Below are 18,172 nucleotides of genomic sequence, written 5' to 3'. Positions count from 1 at the left end.
ATAGGCATTGAAGGAGCAACTCTCAGATGGATGGCCTCTTCCTTCACTGGAAGAATGCAAAAAGTCTGCCTTCCCTCCCTCACCTCCGAACCCAAAGAAATTATCACTGGAGTACCCCAAGAATCCTTGCTCAGCCCTACCCTCTTGAACACTTAAATGACACCTTTGGCAGCATCATCAAAATCCACGGAATCAACATCACACCCTACACCGACGACACACAACTCATCCTCTCCTTCTCCGAAGACATCACCAACATCAAGACCAGGTTCCACAACTGCATGACTGACCTCACCAAGGACAACTGCCTGAAGCTCAACACGGACAAGACAGAGGTACTATCTTCAGAAACAAAAGCATGGGACGCACCCTAGTGGCCCTCAGAACTCAGACCTTCTCCTACCCCCGCTCACCACACTAAGAACCTAGGCATCATTCTGGACAACAAGCAACCCATGAAGACCCAGGTCAACTATGTCTTCTCCTCCTACTTCTTCATCCTCTGCATGCTTAGTAAGATATTCAAATTGTGCTCCCAAAGCTCAAGATGCAGCATCACCCAGGCCCTTATCTCCATTCTCCAGGACACTGCAGCCAGACACGTGCTGGACCTCCTTAGATGAACCCACATCACCCCCTACCTCAGGGAACGCCACTGGCTCCCTGTGCAGAAAAGATGCCAGTTCAAGCTCCTGACCCATGCACATAACTGCACAACTGCAAACCTGCCCACTTGAACCACTGCCTGAACTTCCATCAGCCCACCAGACACCTCCTCTTCCGTCTCCTTTTCTCCAACCCTCTTGCTACCTCTGTAGTGACCAGACTAGACTAGAGGGTATTTTTTGACTGGAGTGTGGACTGGCCCTGGCAAAGCTGAATCATCTAGAGAAGCCTCACAAACAATGCAACTGTCTGTAGTATCTGTGAAGCTGAGGTGTCTGGAAATCCAAGGACCTGGTCGTAGCTTGACATACCTTGAAGAATTCTAAGGCTGCATTAGCTTTGTCACCGAATAACCATACATTATCAAAAAGAAGATCAAGAAGTATGGGCTGTATGTATGAGGAAAAACCTGACACGCAAAGCCAGGCATCGCAGTGGACTGTTACTAAAGACCATGTGGTACGAGTCACTGAATCCGCTGTGTTGAGGCCCGATTTGATGATGTGGCATTAGGCTTCCTGTTCAAACCTGCATATTTGTGTCAACCGGAACATGAAGAATTGAGCCATGCTCCGAAGGGCGCGGGTGTATCTTGCTGGAAGACAGGTGGCTTGCCCATAGCTTCAATACACTTCAATTCTTTGAAAGAAACAGAAACGTCCCCCTATACTTGTCCAGAAGAGCAAAGGCTCTCTGAGAGAGGTGAGAAGATGAGATGGGAGGAACCCCCTGAAACTAATCAATCGTGTCTCACTACTAGTCTATTGACTACTAGTCTATTCTCTGCTAGGGCTTAGGCGGGCTTCTCCCATGCTACCGTGATGGGTCCCAGAAGGGCATCTTTAAAAGGGAGAAGAGGTTCAGAAATTTGCGCTGAGGGCAGGAGAACCTCTATAAGGGCTTTGGTATTAACATCCTGAAAGGGAGGAGGCAAACCCAGCACTTCTGTGGCCTTCCTCATCAAGGAGTGGAAAGGCATGACTTTTGAGGTTTGAGAAGGCCTGGAGAAAAAAATCAATTCCATGTCTGCAGAAGTATCCAAACCACTGGCAGATGATATGCCTGCCAGTTTGGTCAGTTGCCCCAAGTCTTACCCCAATCCAAAGAGATTCAGAGGATCAGCACCTGAGCCAAATAGTTTAGGAAAACAGGCTTTTTGCAGGTTGTCCCTACACTTTCTGCCTCATTTGAACAGCTGGATGCTACCCAGGCCCCAGGGCCAGTGTTCTTTCCCCTAAAAATTGTATTATGTACCCAATTATCAAGGACTTTAGCACCCCTGTAAGACCCTAGTAAGTGTATCCCTGGTACCCAGGGCATGGGTACCAAAAAGGGTCCCTTAAGGCTGCAGCATGTATTATGCCACCCTAAGGGACCCATGCACATGCAGACTGACATCACAGAAATGGTGCGAACCATTGTGAAAACACAAAACTGCACACACTCTGTGTGCAATGCCCATACCCACTGCATATAATATATGTAAGTCACCTCCAAGGTAGGCTTTAAGAGCCCTTAGGCACGGTGCATTATTATACATGTGAGGGCCCATCTGCATAAGCAGATACACCCCTGTGATGTCTAGTTCCATTACTAGATATTGCAAGTGATTAGGCAGCCATCTTAAGGACATGTACTAGGCACTGGTCATTACGAGTGACCCAGCTACATGATTGCTGCACTGAAAATACTGGTGCTTGCGATCAAACACCTCATCTTAATAAATCCATACTGATGCCAGTATTGGATCTATTATGACATGCACCCAGAGGGTACCTTACATGTACCCTCTGAAAACCTACTAGTCCTTTAGTGTGTTGGCTGACTGGTATTGACCAGCTTTCCACCACAGACAAGTTTCTGACCCCCTGTAGGCAGTCACCACAAGAACTGAGGACTTCACCCAACACTTGACACCAAACGTAGCCCTGCTGCTGGAACCTCGACAATTGCACTGACCCGATTCATTCAAAAGCTGTGCATCCTCCAAAGATGTGGAGGAATGTCCAGCTCCTCAACAACAAAGTCGCATCTCCTTTGGGGTGGAGTAGCCCATCCCCTTTCATCTGAAGGCACTGACCGCATCTGACCGGGACACCGTGGTTGGCCATCAAAGCCCACCAAGGGAGCATCATGTCAGGGGGAGGTTTCTGAGGCTCTAGGAGGTCAGCCTTGTCTCTCTACCACGTTTTGAGACACTAGACCCTCAAGGTGTCCCCCTGCATCAATACCCTGACTACTGTTGCATTTGCGCTCACCAAAGCTTGTTTGTGTCCAGTCCAGACACCACCGCCTTCAAGACTTACTTTCACATTGAGGGTCTTAATGACAGACCAGCTCCACATGCAGAGTGGCCCTGCTGTGTTGTTCTCGCTCCTCTGCAGGTAGACCGAGAACAGTGGGAGCCTCCAAAACCAAGTGCCCAGCAAGCTAGCACCTCTGCCCCCCAGCCTGGGTACATGACTTCTGCCTGTGACCCCTAGCCTTAGGAGCCCCCATTGGGTTCCACTGGACTTGTCTCTTTAAAATATTTTTTGCTGTAGAGCTCGAGGCTACCAATGCTAACAGCATCTCATCATCCAGACACACCAAGCCAGGTAAACCTGAACTGCTGGTAGTACTTGGGACCTTGACCCCCCCCAGCAACTTTAGTCTTTAAGAAGACCCCCGACAGTTGCTTGCAAATAACACTATGCAGTGTATGTTTCTTCCACAGGATAATATAGCTGTGTTCAAGGCTCATGCCTAAAATCTGACAGTTCTGTATGTTCTTGCTATTTCTTTGAAAATGCAATAACACTCAAAGCACTTATATAGTAACATTGTTCTTAGTGTCTAAATGTACATAAAAATGTGTTATTTTTTCTAAATTGGACTCAGATCTCTCATTGAGTGTGTGTCTCATTTATTGACTCTGTGTGTACCAAAAATGCTCAACACTCCCCTCTGATAAGCCTGAGCTGCTCGTGAACACTACTACAAATAGAGCATCTGGGATTTTTAAAGTAAACCTCAATAAACCAATAAGGGCCGTCTGGGCTATCTGCATGGGGTACCTACATTTGGTACAGTACATAGATAGCCAGCTACCTACAAATAGCTTATGACCCTTTGGCTGTAGGCCACTTGCTCTTGATGGTACTCCTCTTCTTCCAAGAGGTTTATGGACCTCCTCCCAGACTTATGCTGAGGACAAGTTTGGTTGCAGCAAGCAGTGGCGCCAGTAGTGGAGGTGGTAGCTTCAGTAGTCTCTGAGGGCGAGCCGGCCATGGAGCCGGTGGCAATGGAGGAGCAGCATACCTTTTGCCAATGAAAAAGGCGGACTGGAGCAGCAGGTGCCTGAGGTGTGGTGTCAAACGATGCCCTTGTCAGCATCAGAGGCATGAAAACTAGCATGCCAAATGGCTCAATGGGGCCTGAAGGCACACCAGACGGGGCTTTTGCCTGGGCAAAAATATTAAACGTAATGTTAAGAATCGCTGCCTGGTTAATATCCTGTGCCAGCTAAGTCCGAGTCAGCAGTAGACCTGGTAGTTCTGATCCGGGTCTGGTAATGGTATCAGAGCTGGATCACTATGTGGAGCCGAATCCACTAACTCCACCACCACCAACTCTCGCTCCAAGGATGCCGGTGGCAGAGGGCACCGAGGAGACTTAACTTTGCTGTGCTTCTTTTGTTTTCTATGTTTCTTCTGCTTTCTGGATAAGTGAGACCTAAAACCGGCCATCCATTGAGGTCAGCCTCTCCTCTTGTCACGGGCCATAACCGGTTTATCCTTCCGTTCATTGATCACCCTCATAAGCATGCTAAGGCATGACTCACAGAACATAGAGTATTAGTCTGACCCCAAGCACTGGAGACCAACAGAGTCGGGGTCAGTAATGGTAATGGACATCTGTTTTTCACAATCCCTACAAGGCTTGAAGTCTGATTGCTGTGGGCAGACAACGAATTTGTGTGTGGAAATGCTCACATAACTCTCAAGGAAAACGAGGTGTGGATCCATGCCCAAACCATGGAAAAAACGGAATTAACATTGTTGCACTACGGTGGGAGCAGTATGGCTTTTTGGCATCGTCTGGCATCAAGGCCAGCTCCGCCTCCAGGCAGCTTGTAGGTTTGAAATTTCTGCATCCAGTCTAACACATATATAATTCAACAGGTGAGGAATCTGCATGTAGTAGAATCCATCTGAATTAGTTTGCTGCAAAATGAGCTGACATGATATATGTGGACATATTGTAACTATAAATTGGTGCTCTTCAAAACACTTCCCTAAATGTAGTAATTTTGAGGGAACATTAAGAGTGGGTGTGATCTTGAGGGGCCGGGAAAGAAGCTTATGCAACAGTCTCTTAAAGATTACATATGGATTTTATGTGTGACGTAAAGTAAGGAATTTTAAACCAGTCAGTTGTAATTAACAACAATTCTATTTAAATTATGTTCATCCTTTGTTCATATCCACCCACGATACAAAGTTAACCCAGACATATATAATGTTTCAAAGTAGGTATTCTACTTCCAGTAAATGGATGGGATTCAGCTAATGCTATGTTTTTATTCTGGTACAAATTAAATTAAAAATCGTTTGTGTTATTTATTCTGAACCACAGATACTGACAAAAAACATGGCATGCAAAACTTTCCATTTCATAGATTCTAATATGCATTAAAAAAATCAGGAACCATCATACCATTATAGAAGATGCTTTTGTCATAGGGTTCATTCAACTCCATTTTAAGAATTTTCTCAAGCCAGAGTTTTTCCTTGACAATATAATCTGTTTCCTTGTGACTCTAGGATAAAAACAGAGAAACATTGCAAAAAACATAACCCTGCTCCTCGGTAACCATGAGTGTGGAGTGTCCAAAAGAACAAGTTACTTACCTTTGGTAACACTCTTTCTGGTGGTTCTATCCACAGTTTCCTCACCTTTAGAATACCTGTAGGTGTCAGATGGTTCAGATGATTTAAATAGCATTGCTACTGTGTGCTGGTAGGTGTCATCATGCAGCTCCGCAGAACAGGGAGGGAGAAGGGCAGTGAGGGTTCTGCAATTAGATAGTCTCTCCTCCAGAAACAACATTACCGAAGGTAAGCAACTTATTTTTTTATGCACACTTCTAAAAGCAGATTCTTCACATTAGAACAGATACCAAAGCAGTACAACTCAAGGTGGTGCCTCAGCGCAGTGACGTCAGTTTCTTTTAAAAACTTTCCACGCCAAATCGCAGATCCGCTAAGAATACGGAGATTGGTGCGCCAGAGCTAAGGACCTGAATGGGGAATCCCTGTCCCTAGAAATAAGTTCACAAGCGGGGAGGATGGGTGTACCGGTAAGGAATCTGCAACTAGAATATGTCTCTACCAGATATTTCGTTACCGAAGATAAGTAACTTGTACATCTGATAGAGACTTCTAGTTGCAGATTCGTTACCTTAGAATAGATACCCAAGCAATGCCAATCTCGGAGGTGGGCTGTGAACCAAGATCATAGTAGAAAGTCCCGCAGGACCGAACAACCAAAGTAGCCGTCCTGACAGACCTGACTGTCCAGGCAGTAATATTTAGCAAACGTGTGCACGTAGCTGCCTGGCAGATATCTAGGAAAGGAACTCCACGTGGTAACGCAGTGGAAGCAGCAGTTGCTCTGGGGGAATGAGCGCACAAGCCCTCAGGGAGCTGCTTCTTTTCCAAAGCGTAGAACATCTTGATGCAAAGAAGTACCCACATTTCCAACAAAGAGTTGATCGTCCACCTGGAAATCTTTAGTGTGATTTAGATACAACATCAATGCTCTTTTTGGGTCCAGACGGTGGAGTCCCTCCTCTCATGAGAAGAATGTGGGGGTACGTAAAAAGTAGGTAAGGTGAAAGGACTGGCCTACATGAAAAGGTGTAACAACCTTGGGAAGGAAGCCTTAGTGCGCAACACCACCTTGTCAGGGTGCACAGAGAAGTATGGGGGCTTGGAAGAAAGAGCTTGAAGCTCACTTACTCTGCGAGCAAAAGTGATGGCAACAATAAAGACTGGCTTGATTGTGGGGAGCTGTAAAGGGCAATTGTGCATCGGCTCAAAGGGAGTACACATTAAGTAAGGACAAGATTAAGGTCCCACTGTGGCATGATAAATCGAGTGGGAGGAAATAAATGGGTGAGACCTTCAAGGAATCGATTGACAATAGGAGACTTAAAGCGTGGGGGCTGCTCTGGTAACCTAAGGAAGGCCGAAATAGCTGATAAATACCCTTTAAGGGTGTCCAAAGGAAAGCCCTGCTGGGATAAAGAAAGATTGAACAGAAGAACCTCAGAAAGAGGAGCAGAGAGGGGATCAACAGATTTGTTGGTACACCATGCCACAAATTTATGCCAACGACAGGAGTATACGTTCTGGTGGACGGACCCTGGCTGGCAAGATAACGTCACAGACTTCGGGTCAAAAGCCGTCAACTACCGACGCTCAATCTCCACGCATGAAGGCGGAGATTGGACAGGATCGGTTGGAGAACCGTCCCCTGCTGCTGCGACAGAAGATCCTCCCGAAGAGGAAGTCTGAGTGGAGAATCGGTGGCCATGCTCAATAGCTCTGGATACCATACTCTCCATGCACAGTCTGGAGCCACCAAGATAACTTGTGCCCGGCCGTTCCTGATCTTCTTGAGAACTCTGGGCAGAAGTGGTATAGGCAGAAAGGCATAAAGGGAGCCAGAGTTCCACTTGAGACAAAAAGAATCTCTGAGCGACTGCCACCTTGGAAGCTCCAACGCGCAAAACAGCTGACATTGCAAGTTCTCTGTAAATGCGAACAGATCTAACCAAGGCTCTCCCCACTGCTGATCGAGACCTTGTACCAACTCCGTATGGAGATGCCATTCGTGATCACCTAGGTATCGACAACTGAGTTTGTCTGCTCTGGGGTTCAGAGAGCCCACCAGATGTTGAACCAACAAGGTAATGTCCTGATATTCCTGCCATGTCCAGAGGCGTAGTGCCTCCTGACAAAGGGTCCAGGACCCTACTATGCCCTGTTTGTTGCAGTACCACATGGCAGTAGTGTTGTCCGTGAACACTTGCACTACTTTCCCTTTGAGAGAGGGAAGAAATGCTTTCAACGCAAGCCTGATCGCCCGGAGCTCCAGAAGATTGATATAAAGCCCAGACTCAACCGGAGACCAGAGGCCTCTGATCGACGCCTCTCCCATGTGGCCGCCCCAACCCAGAAGTGACGCATCTGTCACTATGGAGAGATCTGGATGGGGAGGGGAGAGGGATCTGCCGTGGACCCAATGCGGATTCGAAAGCCACCACTGCAGGTCTTTCACAGTCCCCTCCGACATCTGGACCATGTCAGAGAGATTTCCCTGAAGCTGCACCCACTGGAACTTCAAGTCCCACTTTACAACCCGCATATGCCGTCTGGCATGTCTCACTAGCAGGATGCAGGAGGCCATGAGGCCCAGCAGTCTTAGAGTCAGTCTCACCGAAAACCAAGACAGAGGCTGAAAGATCGGAATCATAGCCTGAATATCTTGGACTCGCTTTTTGGGAGGATAAGCCCGAAACTGCACTGTGTCCAGAACAGCTCCGATGAAAGGGAGAATCTGAGAGGGAGTCAGGTGTGAGTTTGGCATGTTTATAGTGAACCCCAGCGTGTGCAAGAAGCTCACTGTAGTCTGAAGGTGGGAGATGACTTTCTGGGGCGAGTCCGCCTTCAACAGCCAATCGTTGGGAAGACTGGAACCCCTAATCTGTGCTCATGAGCTGCAGCCACTGCCATCACTTTTGTGAACACCCGAGGGGCGCTGGTAAGGCTGAAGGGGAGCACAGTAAACAAAGTGCTCATGACCTATCACGAATCGTAGATAATGTCTGTGGGCAGGCAGGATGGGAATGTGGAAATAAGCGTCCTGCAAGTCCAACGCTAACATCCAGTCTCCTCGGTCCAAAGCAGACAGGACCTGAGCAGGGTGAACATTTTGAATTTCTCCTTCTTGAGGAAGTAATTAAGGTCCCGAAGGTCTAGGATAGGACATAAACCCTTGTCTTTTTTTGGCACCAGAAAGTAGCGGGAATAACAACCACAACCTACTTCTGACGCATGGACTTTCTCTATGGCTCCCTTGGCCACGGGAGCTGCGTCTTCCTGGTGGAGAAGCGCCAAATGATCCTCCGGAAGATGGCCAACTGATGGAGACATGGCTGATGGGGCAGATTCGAAAGGGAGGGAGTAGCCCCTTCTAATTATTTGCAAAACCCACCTGTCTGTGGTGATGGATTCCCAGTGGGGCAGGTGATGGTGAATCCTGCCGCCAACTGGATTGGAGTGAGGGGAGGACTAGGAGGGTTTGGAGGCTTCAGCGTGGGTAGAGGTGGACTGGGCAGACCTCTGGTTCCCTGTCCCACGCCCATGTGGGATTCTGTGTCCCCGGCCACGCAGTGGCTGGACAGCATGGGTGGCATGGTGGCTGGGATGGGGACGCAACAGGGAGCCGCTTCCTTGGCCGTGAAAGGCAGACTGTTTGGGGAGAGTCGGACTTGTCTACAAAGAGATGGGAGCCATCAAAGGGCATGTCCATAAGGGTCTGTGGGACATCCCCCGAAAAACCAGATGTAAGCAAGCAGGCGTGGCACCTCAAGGCCACCATTGTCGCAACCGGCATTCCTAGAGAGTCGGTTGTGTCCCGCCCACATCTGATTGTGAACTTTGCCGCATCTCTCCTGCCGCATCTCTCCTATCGGTGACAGCTTGGGAGACAATAGCACGGGCCTCCTCCGGTATCTGCGGCAGAACTTGCGTGACCATATGCCACAGAGAATGGGTATAGTGCCCCAAAAAGGCATGCGGTGTTCACGGACCACAGTGCGAGACTGGAGGAAGAAAACATCTTCATCCCAAATTGTTCCAGCCTTTTTGATTGCCTGTCCGGGGGTGTGGAAGGGAATGCACCTGAGGAAGAGGAAGCCTGGATGACAAGCCTCTGAGGCGTGGGGTGTTGGGACAGGAATTTAGGGTTGAAATCGGTCAAAAAGAGACCAGGGTAGCTCTTTCTAGATCAGCGCATGGAATAGAAAGAAAAGAACTGATGTCACTGCGCTGAGGCGTCGTCTATGTACTACTCCTGATGTCATCAAGGCCACTACAATGCCAACAACGCTCGCCGAGTCGACCAACGCAACCTACCAACGCACAAGGGTATTGCTTGAAGAAAATATCTCCGGATCCAGTCTGACGCCTGGGGGAAAATTCTAAGGTAAGGAATCTGCCACTAGAATTCTCTATCAGATTAGTCATGCAGGACAGAATGGGTGAAATGCACATCCTGTCGAACCTTCTGGTAACAGACAGTAATGCTTTGTTTTGTGAACGTGTCTACTGACATCCACATCACAGCCTGACACCTGTCAAGAACAGGCACTCTGCATGCCAGTGCAGCACTAGCAGCCTTGGATCTGGTGGAATCGGCCATCAACCCCTCAGGAAACTACTTCATGGCCAGTGAGTAACACATCTTGATATCCACCTCGATAAAGTAATTTTCTACACTGTTTTGATTTTCTTTGCTCTAGAGAACCCCACAAAGAGCTGACTGTCCAACTGAGGGTCTTTGTGGTGATCAATGCAGAAGCTTAAAGCTCAGTTATGGAGTCTATCTCTTTTTCGAGTTGTGGGGTCCGGAAAAGAACATTGGAAGAGTGGTGGGTTGCCCAAACTGAAAAGATGTAATAAATGTATGTAAAAAGACTTCATTGGTCTGATGTACCTCTTTGTTTGGGGAAAGGTTGCATGAGAGGGCTGCACTAAGAGAGCTTGCAGTGCTCTAACATGACAAGTCAAAGTCACAGCAACCACAAACACAATCTTCAGTGTCTGGATACATGCTCTATAGCATTGCATGGGTTTGAATGACATTTATATGAGTAAAGTGATGACCAAATTAAGACTTCATCGTTGCATCACAAAGATTTTGCAAGGAAACAAATGAGTCAAACTTTTTAAGCTCTCATCACAACAGGTGCTCTGAACAAGGACGATTGGTCCTGCACATGTAAAAAAGCCAAAAACGGATGACAAATAACCATTAACAGTATACACAGCAATTCCTTACCAGGCCAGCGATAATAAAAAAAAAATAACAAGACATCCAACAGCCTGGCCTGTAATGAGCCACACCAGGCTACAAGCTTGTTGCAGAGCCTGGCACAGACATACTTTGTAGAGGAAAGCCATGCAGAAAGGATGACATCCACAGCCTCGGGAGGAGGCTCACCCAAAGTCAGCAGATGCTGCTTAATCTCCACACATGGAGGTGCAGATTGCTGAGCCTCTGGTTAAGGACCATGCCCCGGCTGCTGTGACAGAATATCTTTCTGAAGCTGGAGCCTGACTGGACGAAAGATGCTCATGTCTAGAAATTCTGAGTACTACACTCTCTTTGCCCATTCCGGAGTCACTAGGTGACCTGTGCGTGCCTGGTCATTCCTGACCTCCTTCAGAAATTGGGGCAGGAGAAGCAGTGGTGGAAAGACATACAAGATCCCAAGCTTCACTTTTACCAGAATGCACCATCGGGAGAGAGCCTTCTTGGGAAGTCCAGTGCAGAAACATTTTGACATGGCACATTCTCTGCTGTAGAGTAAAGATGTAGCCAGGGCTTTTCCCCCTACCATGTGCTACCTCCAAGTGTAACCTCTATTAGTGATCCTGTGATCTGCCAGGCTCTGCCAGCTTAGCCTGTCTGTCCTGGTGTTTAAAGATCCAAACAGATGCTACGCGACGTGGGAAATTCTATAGCACTCCAACCAGCTGCAGCGATGAAGTTCCTCCTGGCACAGCACCCTGCACCCCACCCGCCCTCTTGCTGCAGTGCCACATGGCATGGTAATTGTCCATGAGAATATTAACCAGCCTCCCCTTGATGGACAGTAGGGTGGGCCTTCAGTGCCAGGAGAAAAGCATCCATATCAAATAGACTGATGTAGAGACGGGTCTCTGCCCTAGACCAGAATCCTTTAATCTCCACCACTTCCAGATGACCTCCCAGTCTCTGGAGTGACTCATCTATCACCACTGTGAACTCTGGGTGGAACAAAGAGTGAGGTCTGCTGTTGGTCCAACTGCAGTTGAGCCACCACTGCAGGTCTTCTGCAGTCTACTTCGAAATCTAGATGGTATCCAAAAGGTTCCCCTGGTGCTGGGCCCAGTGAGCCTTCAGGTTCCACTAGACAGCCTGCATATGTCACCTGGCATAGTTGACAAGCAAGAAGCAGGATGTAGGATGCCAAAAGGTCCAAAAGCTGCAGAGCCACTCACACAAGACCCAGGTTTAAGGGAAAAACGTCAGGATCATAGTTCAAATGTCCTGAACTCTTGAGATGGAGGGAAGACCCGAAACTGCATGGTATCCAGCAGAGCTCCAAAAGAAAGGGAGTTTCTGCAAAGGAGTCAGGTGTGATTTCTGCATGTTGATCATGAACCCCAGCAATGAAGATAGAATTCATGAATGGTGAACTCTGCTGCATCTCTGCCGTTAGCAAAAGCCTGGGCCACTAGGGTTCAGGCCTTCTCTGAGAAAATGGGCAGCACTAGCTCAACCAAATCCCAAACTGTGCGGGTTAATAGTCCCAAGAGGCATGTAGTGTTCATTGACCACAGTGCTAGGCTGGCAGGAGAGAACAACCTCCTGCCAAAGGTATCCAGCCGCTTGAATTCCCTATCCGATGGCGTGGTAGGGAACAAGCCAGGGTTAACTTTGGAGGTGGAGGTCTGGACAACCAGACTCTCTGTGGTGGCGTGCTGGGTGAGGAAAGCTGGGTCCCCAGGAGCAGGGTGGCGGTGGCGGGCAATTGCCCTGTGCACAGGAGCCCCTGTGCAGGGACTGTCCAATGCCCCAGGCAGGACATCTGTGAGGGATTCATTAAAGAGGAGGAGAGGTTTTGAGGGGGCAACTCCTGGCTGAAGCACCTCAGCCAAGATACTTGTCTCGACTACCTCTAAGAACGGCGTGAGGTCCAGGACCTCTCACCGCCATGGCAAAGGATACCCCCTTCCTCCATAGCCACATTAGGAGGAGAGACTAAGCTACACCACTGGCATCCACCATCTCCTTGTACCACTTAGTCTCAGACTTTCATAAGGGATATTGGTAACCATAATGATCCTCAGATTCACGCCAATCATACTCCTCACAGCGCCTGTCACATTATGGAGGTCCTGGCTCTGACTCAGAAGTCTGAGCTCCAGCTGTAGTCGACGTTGGTGTAGGAGGCTGGCCTGGTATGTAGTGGGTACTTAAGGTACTTACATCTTATACCAGGTCCAGTTATCCCTTATTAGTGAAACATAGGCAGTGTCTAGAAGCCAGGCTCTCTAGGGGTAGCTGTAGCTGAGCAGCCAAGGCTTATCTAGGAGAAATACAAAGCTCATGCAATACCACTGTAGTCACTCAGTACTCACACACATGAAAGAAAACACTCAGTGCTACAAAAATAAAGGTACTTTATTTTGGTGACACAAATGCCAAAAATACCATAGAGACTATACTCTCTTAGGAAGTAAGTAATATACAAATTATATACACTAGTATGCAGAAATAGCTGTAAAAACAGTTAGAAAACAGTGCAAATTGTGAAAATCACAATAGTTAGAAATGGGCCTAGGGAGAACATAAAGCATATACTGGAATGCAAATGTTGGTTTCCCACCGAGGCAAGTGTAGTGTGTAGAGGGACACTGGGGCTACTAGAAAACACCAAAGGTAAGTAATAGAACCCGCCCCGGAGCCCAGGAAAGCAAGAGTAAATCACAGCACTGAAGAGTCCAGGGAGAACAAGAGCCCCTACTAACCCAGATGAAGGTGCAAAGGAAGAACCACTAGTGAAGAACAACAGTCAGTACTGCACCCAAGAAGACGGATGCGGGTTCCTGCTTGGTGCAGATGATTTCCCATACCGGATAGAAGACTGCAGCCTAGTTTGCGTAGCTGGATTCCGCCAACAAGCTTTGGCACACGCAAAGCTCGCTGTTAGCGGTAAATGGCGCTGCACTGGACCAGGAGGGACCTGGTGGACTCTACCCAGGAGGAAGAGTCAGATGGGGCTCTCAGCAACTCAGAGAGCCCTCAGAAGACCAGGCAGCGTGCACAGGAGTCCCACAGCACGGGGACAAAGAAGGTGCAAAAGGAGGCCCACGCAGCACTACAACAATGGGTCCCACGCTGCCAGAGAACCATGCAAGAAGCTGTGCGTTGGGGGGGTGCTGGAGCTGCAGGGCGCACGAAGAACTTCATGGAAGGATGCCAACATGCCTTGGTAACTGCAAAACATGCAGTGCACGGGGTACTGTCTTGCGTGGGAAGGCAAGCTCTTACCTCCACCAAAGTTGGACAGTAGGATGTCAGGACCATCGGGACCACTTCAGTCCACCACCTGTGATGCTGGATTGATGAAACTCATCAGGAGAGGGGACCCACGCCGTCAGTCGTCGATGCAGAGAGGTGTTTGCTGGAACAGGGGAGTGACTCCTTCTCTCCAAGGGAGATTCCTTTGTTCTTCTGGTGCAGGCTGAAGACAGGCTGTCCTCGGAGGATGCACAACCGGGAAACAGTTGCAGTTGCTGGCAGGAGCTGCAGATACAATGTTGCAGAAGTCGTCTTTGCTTCTTTGCTGCAGTTTGTAGCGTTCATGGAGGGTCCAGATGCATTTGTTCAGTGAGAAGGTGAAGTAAAGGATGCAGAGGATTCCTGCTGGAGTCTTGCAATCCAATTCTGAAAAGCCACCCAAGAGGGAGACCATACATAGCCCTGGAAGGGGGGATTGGTCAGCTCAACAGGTAAGCACCTATCAGGGAGAGCTCTGACGTCACCTGCTGGCACTGGCCACTCAGATGCTCCCAGAGACCCTACCAACTTGGAATCCAAGATGGCAAAACCCAGGGACCCTCTGGAGGAACTCTAAGCACCACCCCTGGGGTGGTGATGGGCAGGGGAGTGGTCACACACCTTTCCTTTGTCCAGTTTTCACACCAGAGCAGGGGACTGGGGGTCCCTGAACCAGTGTAGACTGGATTATGCAAGGAGGGCACCAAATGTGCCCTTCAAAGCATTTCCAGTGGCTTGGGGAGGCTACCCCTCCCAAGCCTGTAACATCTATTTTTAAAGGAAGAGGGTGTAACAACCCTCTCCCAAAGGAAATCCTTTGTTCTGCCTTCCTGGACTTGAGCTGCTCAAGCAACAGGAGGGCAGAAACCTGTCTGAGAGGTGGCAACAGCTAAGGCTGCCTGGAAAACATCAGAAGGCTGGAATGGCAATATGGAGGGTCCTCTAAAGGAGCCCCCAGAGTGCATGGAATCATACAACCAATGCTTGCAAAAGCATTGGGGTATAATTCCAACATGTTTGATACCAAACATGCCTATGTTCGGAGTTAGCATTATGTAGCTGACCTATGTCCAGTACACACGTAAAATGGCATCCCCGCACTCACAAGTCCGGGAAAATGGTTCTGGAGGTCATGGAGGCACCTCTGCTAGTGCGGGGATGCCCTCACACACAGGTACTCTGCTCCCTGCCCTCAGGGCTGGAGGGCCTGCTATAGGGGTGACTTATAAGTGACCTGGTGCAGTGTAAATGGCAGTGAAAGAGTGCATGCAGCCTTTCACACAGGCTGCAATGGCAGTCCTGTAGAAGCCTTTGCATGGGCTCCCTATGGGTGGCAAAATATATACTGCAGCCAATAGGGATAACCCTGGAACCCCAATGCCCTGGGTACCTAGGGACCATATACTAGGGACTTATGAGGGGGCACCAGTATGCCAATTTTGGGTGAAATATTGGGTTACCAGTATGCAACAACCATAATTTAAGAGAGAGAGCATAACTACTGGGGTCCTGATTAGTAAGATCAAGTAGACGCAGTCAAACACACTGGCAAACAGGCCAAACGTGGGGGTAACCAAGCTAGAAAGAGGCTAATTTCCTACAGACGGGCAATGCAGACAGGCTCCAGATTGAAGTTGGGAATGATGATGGGGTTGGGAGGTGCCAGGAACGACCTCTCTGAAATGGGTTCTGGGAAAGGTCACAGTCTTGCAATCGGAGCCTTTCCAGAACCAGATCCAGAGGTCCCCAACTGGCGCTGAGGATGGGACTGTCAGAGGAAATCCAGTGGGTGTATCAGGCCGATCTGTGGGGCCCCAAGGTGCTCAAAGGGGTTGACCCGCCCAAAAATTGAGGTGCATGGCCTCATAAAATTCACATAGTTCTGAGGGGTCGCTCTGACTCGGGTGAGCTAAGGGAGGCATGGAGTGGACCCATATGTAGGCTCCACGTGGGAGTAGGGCCTAGAGTGTTGTCGTTCCCTTGCCTTTTCCAGGGACTTGGACAGGCGTGGATAAGTAGATAAGCGCTCCGACTTCTTGTGGTACTTACCCGATGACTTCAAACGTGATGATGAGAGCCTTGAATGGCTCCACGAGGTGACCGGGCCCCTTTCTACAAACCTGGAACAGGAATGTTGTGGTAGTGACCGGTGTCAGACAGCAAAGAGCTTCAATGAATTCTCCTGCAGTGTCTTTGGGTTCATGAAATGACAGCCCTCACAGGCCTTCGAGTCATGGTCTGGCTCCAAGAACCAAACACAATCCAGGACAGGAACCACAGGGTTTAAACCCCACCATCTTTTTAGGGGACATCGTTGACGCACTGTGGACAAAGTCTCGAAAAGACTTGACAAAACAGTAGGAAGTTCTTTCTGCATGTGAACGGACAGGGCAGAAAGAAAAGAAATGATGTCAGCGAGCTGGGCTAGTAACTATATAGGCACTGTGAATGTCACTTCTGGCACGGACGACGCAGACACGGAGCAGACTGACACCACCTACTGGCACGCAGAGGTACTACTTGAAAAGTTTCCATCTTTAGTCTGATGCCTGGAGAATATTCTGAGGAAAGGAATCAGGAGCCAGAAGTCTCTAGTAGATACTTCTGTTACTACAGTGGTTTTGATATTCATGGTTGGCAGTTGTAAGTCTAAGACCTCGGCCACAAGTCTCATTACCACAGTAAATGAGGCATTCTCTTCCATTGGTGGTCTTGGGGGACAGCACCATGCAGTGTCCATGGACGTATCCAACCCATTGCTCAAACCCAAATATAAATTGTCATCATTGTATGTTGGGGAAAATACTCCTCCTCATCACAAATGGCATCCCCAAAGTCATGGTGGCTCTGATCAGAGTCCAAACTGAAAAGTTGTTGGAGCACTGGGTTCCGGCTCCATGGCAAAGGCATGGTTATGCATGGGTCTGATTAAACAAAGGCCTGGTGTGTCCATACGCTTCCTCAGCTGGGGCTGAGAAAGATTTGGATCAGAGTCGGAAAGGACTATAGGAATGGAGTAATCCTATGTCGCCTGCCAGTGTGGATTTTGATGCTGGAATGGAAGTTGGCTCCAGTGTCGGGATAAAATCCAAGGTGGGTTCTGGAGGTAGAGATGGTGCTGCAGCCAGACCTGGGGAAAGTACCTCAACCAGAGTCTCTGAATCCTTGGGGCTGAGGGCGCACCAGAGAGAGACCGAAAAGTGCAGAAAATCTGCAACATGGCCTCCCTCTAAAGGCCTCAATCTGTTACAACATTGGCGATGGACACAGGAACTCGGGGTGTATAGAGACCAGTTGTGGAATCAGCTCTTCAGCAGAGGAGTGAGACAGTGAGGCACCCTTATGCCAACACTACTTTTCCAGCTGAGTGGCTGGACTGGGATGAATTCTGCTTGGTCTTGAGCTTCATTTTCAACTTACCAGAAGATTGGAATCTCAATGACTATCTGTCACAGGAACATCCCCAAGAGTGGGAATGGGTCAGTGCTGTTGACTACGAGTAGCAAGCAGGACTTCCAAGGCTTCTTTCGGTGTTCGGCAACATATAGCTTTGTGTTCGTGGATCACCATTTGAGCCATAAGGGCACACTCCTTGCAAGACTTGGAGTTTAGCGCTGAATTCAAACACCAGAGGCAGACCTCGTGGGAATCTGTCACAGGCATCTGTTTGCAACAGTCTCTGTAAGGCTAATTTAGCCTAGTGCCATGGACTCAAAAGCATCCGTCTCTGTGCCATTTGAAAGATAGTTGGGGGACAGACATCTTAAATGTATCTGTGTTGATCACTAAATAATTTTTTATTATAGCATTCAACAACGAGGCATCCAGCAGCTTTTGTTATGTCTCTGGACCTTGGAGAAATTATGCACCAGTCTTTCACAGAAATGAGCTGAAAGTTATTAGTTTTTCTAATGACGTTTTGAAGGTCCATGTATCCATACAATTGGCATTTAACATAGACAGTGAATACGTTGTTATCCAAGAACATTTGTGTTCATGGGTTTTACAAAAGAGCAACTGGGATAGGAAATAGAAACAGAATGGACTGCAAACAGACATCTTGAAAAATGAGAAAATATAAAGAAAATACAGACATGACAAGGAAATGTAATGCAAAATTACAGAA

At 48.4% G+C, this 18,172-nt stretch overlaps 1 protein-coding gene across 2 annotated transcripts in view; it reads right to left on the bottom strand.

The window, feature by feature from the left end:
* Positions 1–18,172, bottom strand: part of TMEM67 (transmembrane protein 67) — a 663,651-nt gene that overhangs the window by 87,911 nt on the left and 557,568 nt on the right. For both annotated transcript variants that reach the window (XM_069220469.1, XM_069220470.1), the window contains exon 26: positions 5,365–5,467. In XM_069220469.1, coding sequence (XP_069076570.1) covers positions 5,365–5,467 — 103 coding nt within the window. The remainder of the gene's footprint in view (positions 1–5,364; positions 5,468–18,172) is intronic.

Source organism: Pleurodeles waltl, chromosome 2_2 (genome assembly GCF_031143425.1).
Source record: "Pleurodeles waltl isolate 20211129_DDA chromosome 2_2, aPleWal1.hap1.20221129, whole genome shotgun sequence".
Classification (NCBI taxonomy): Eukaryota; Metazoa; Chordata; class Amphibia; order Caudata; family Salamandridae; genus Pleurodeles; species Pleurodeles waltl.
This window is presented reverse-complemented; position numbering and strand designations above follow the sequence as displayed.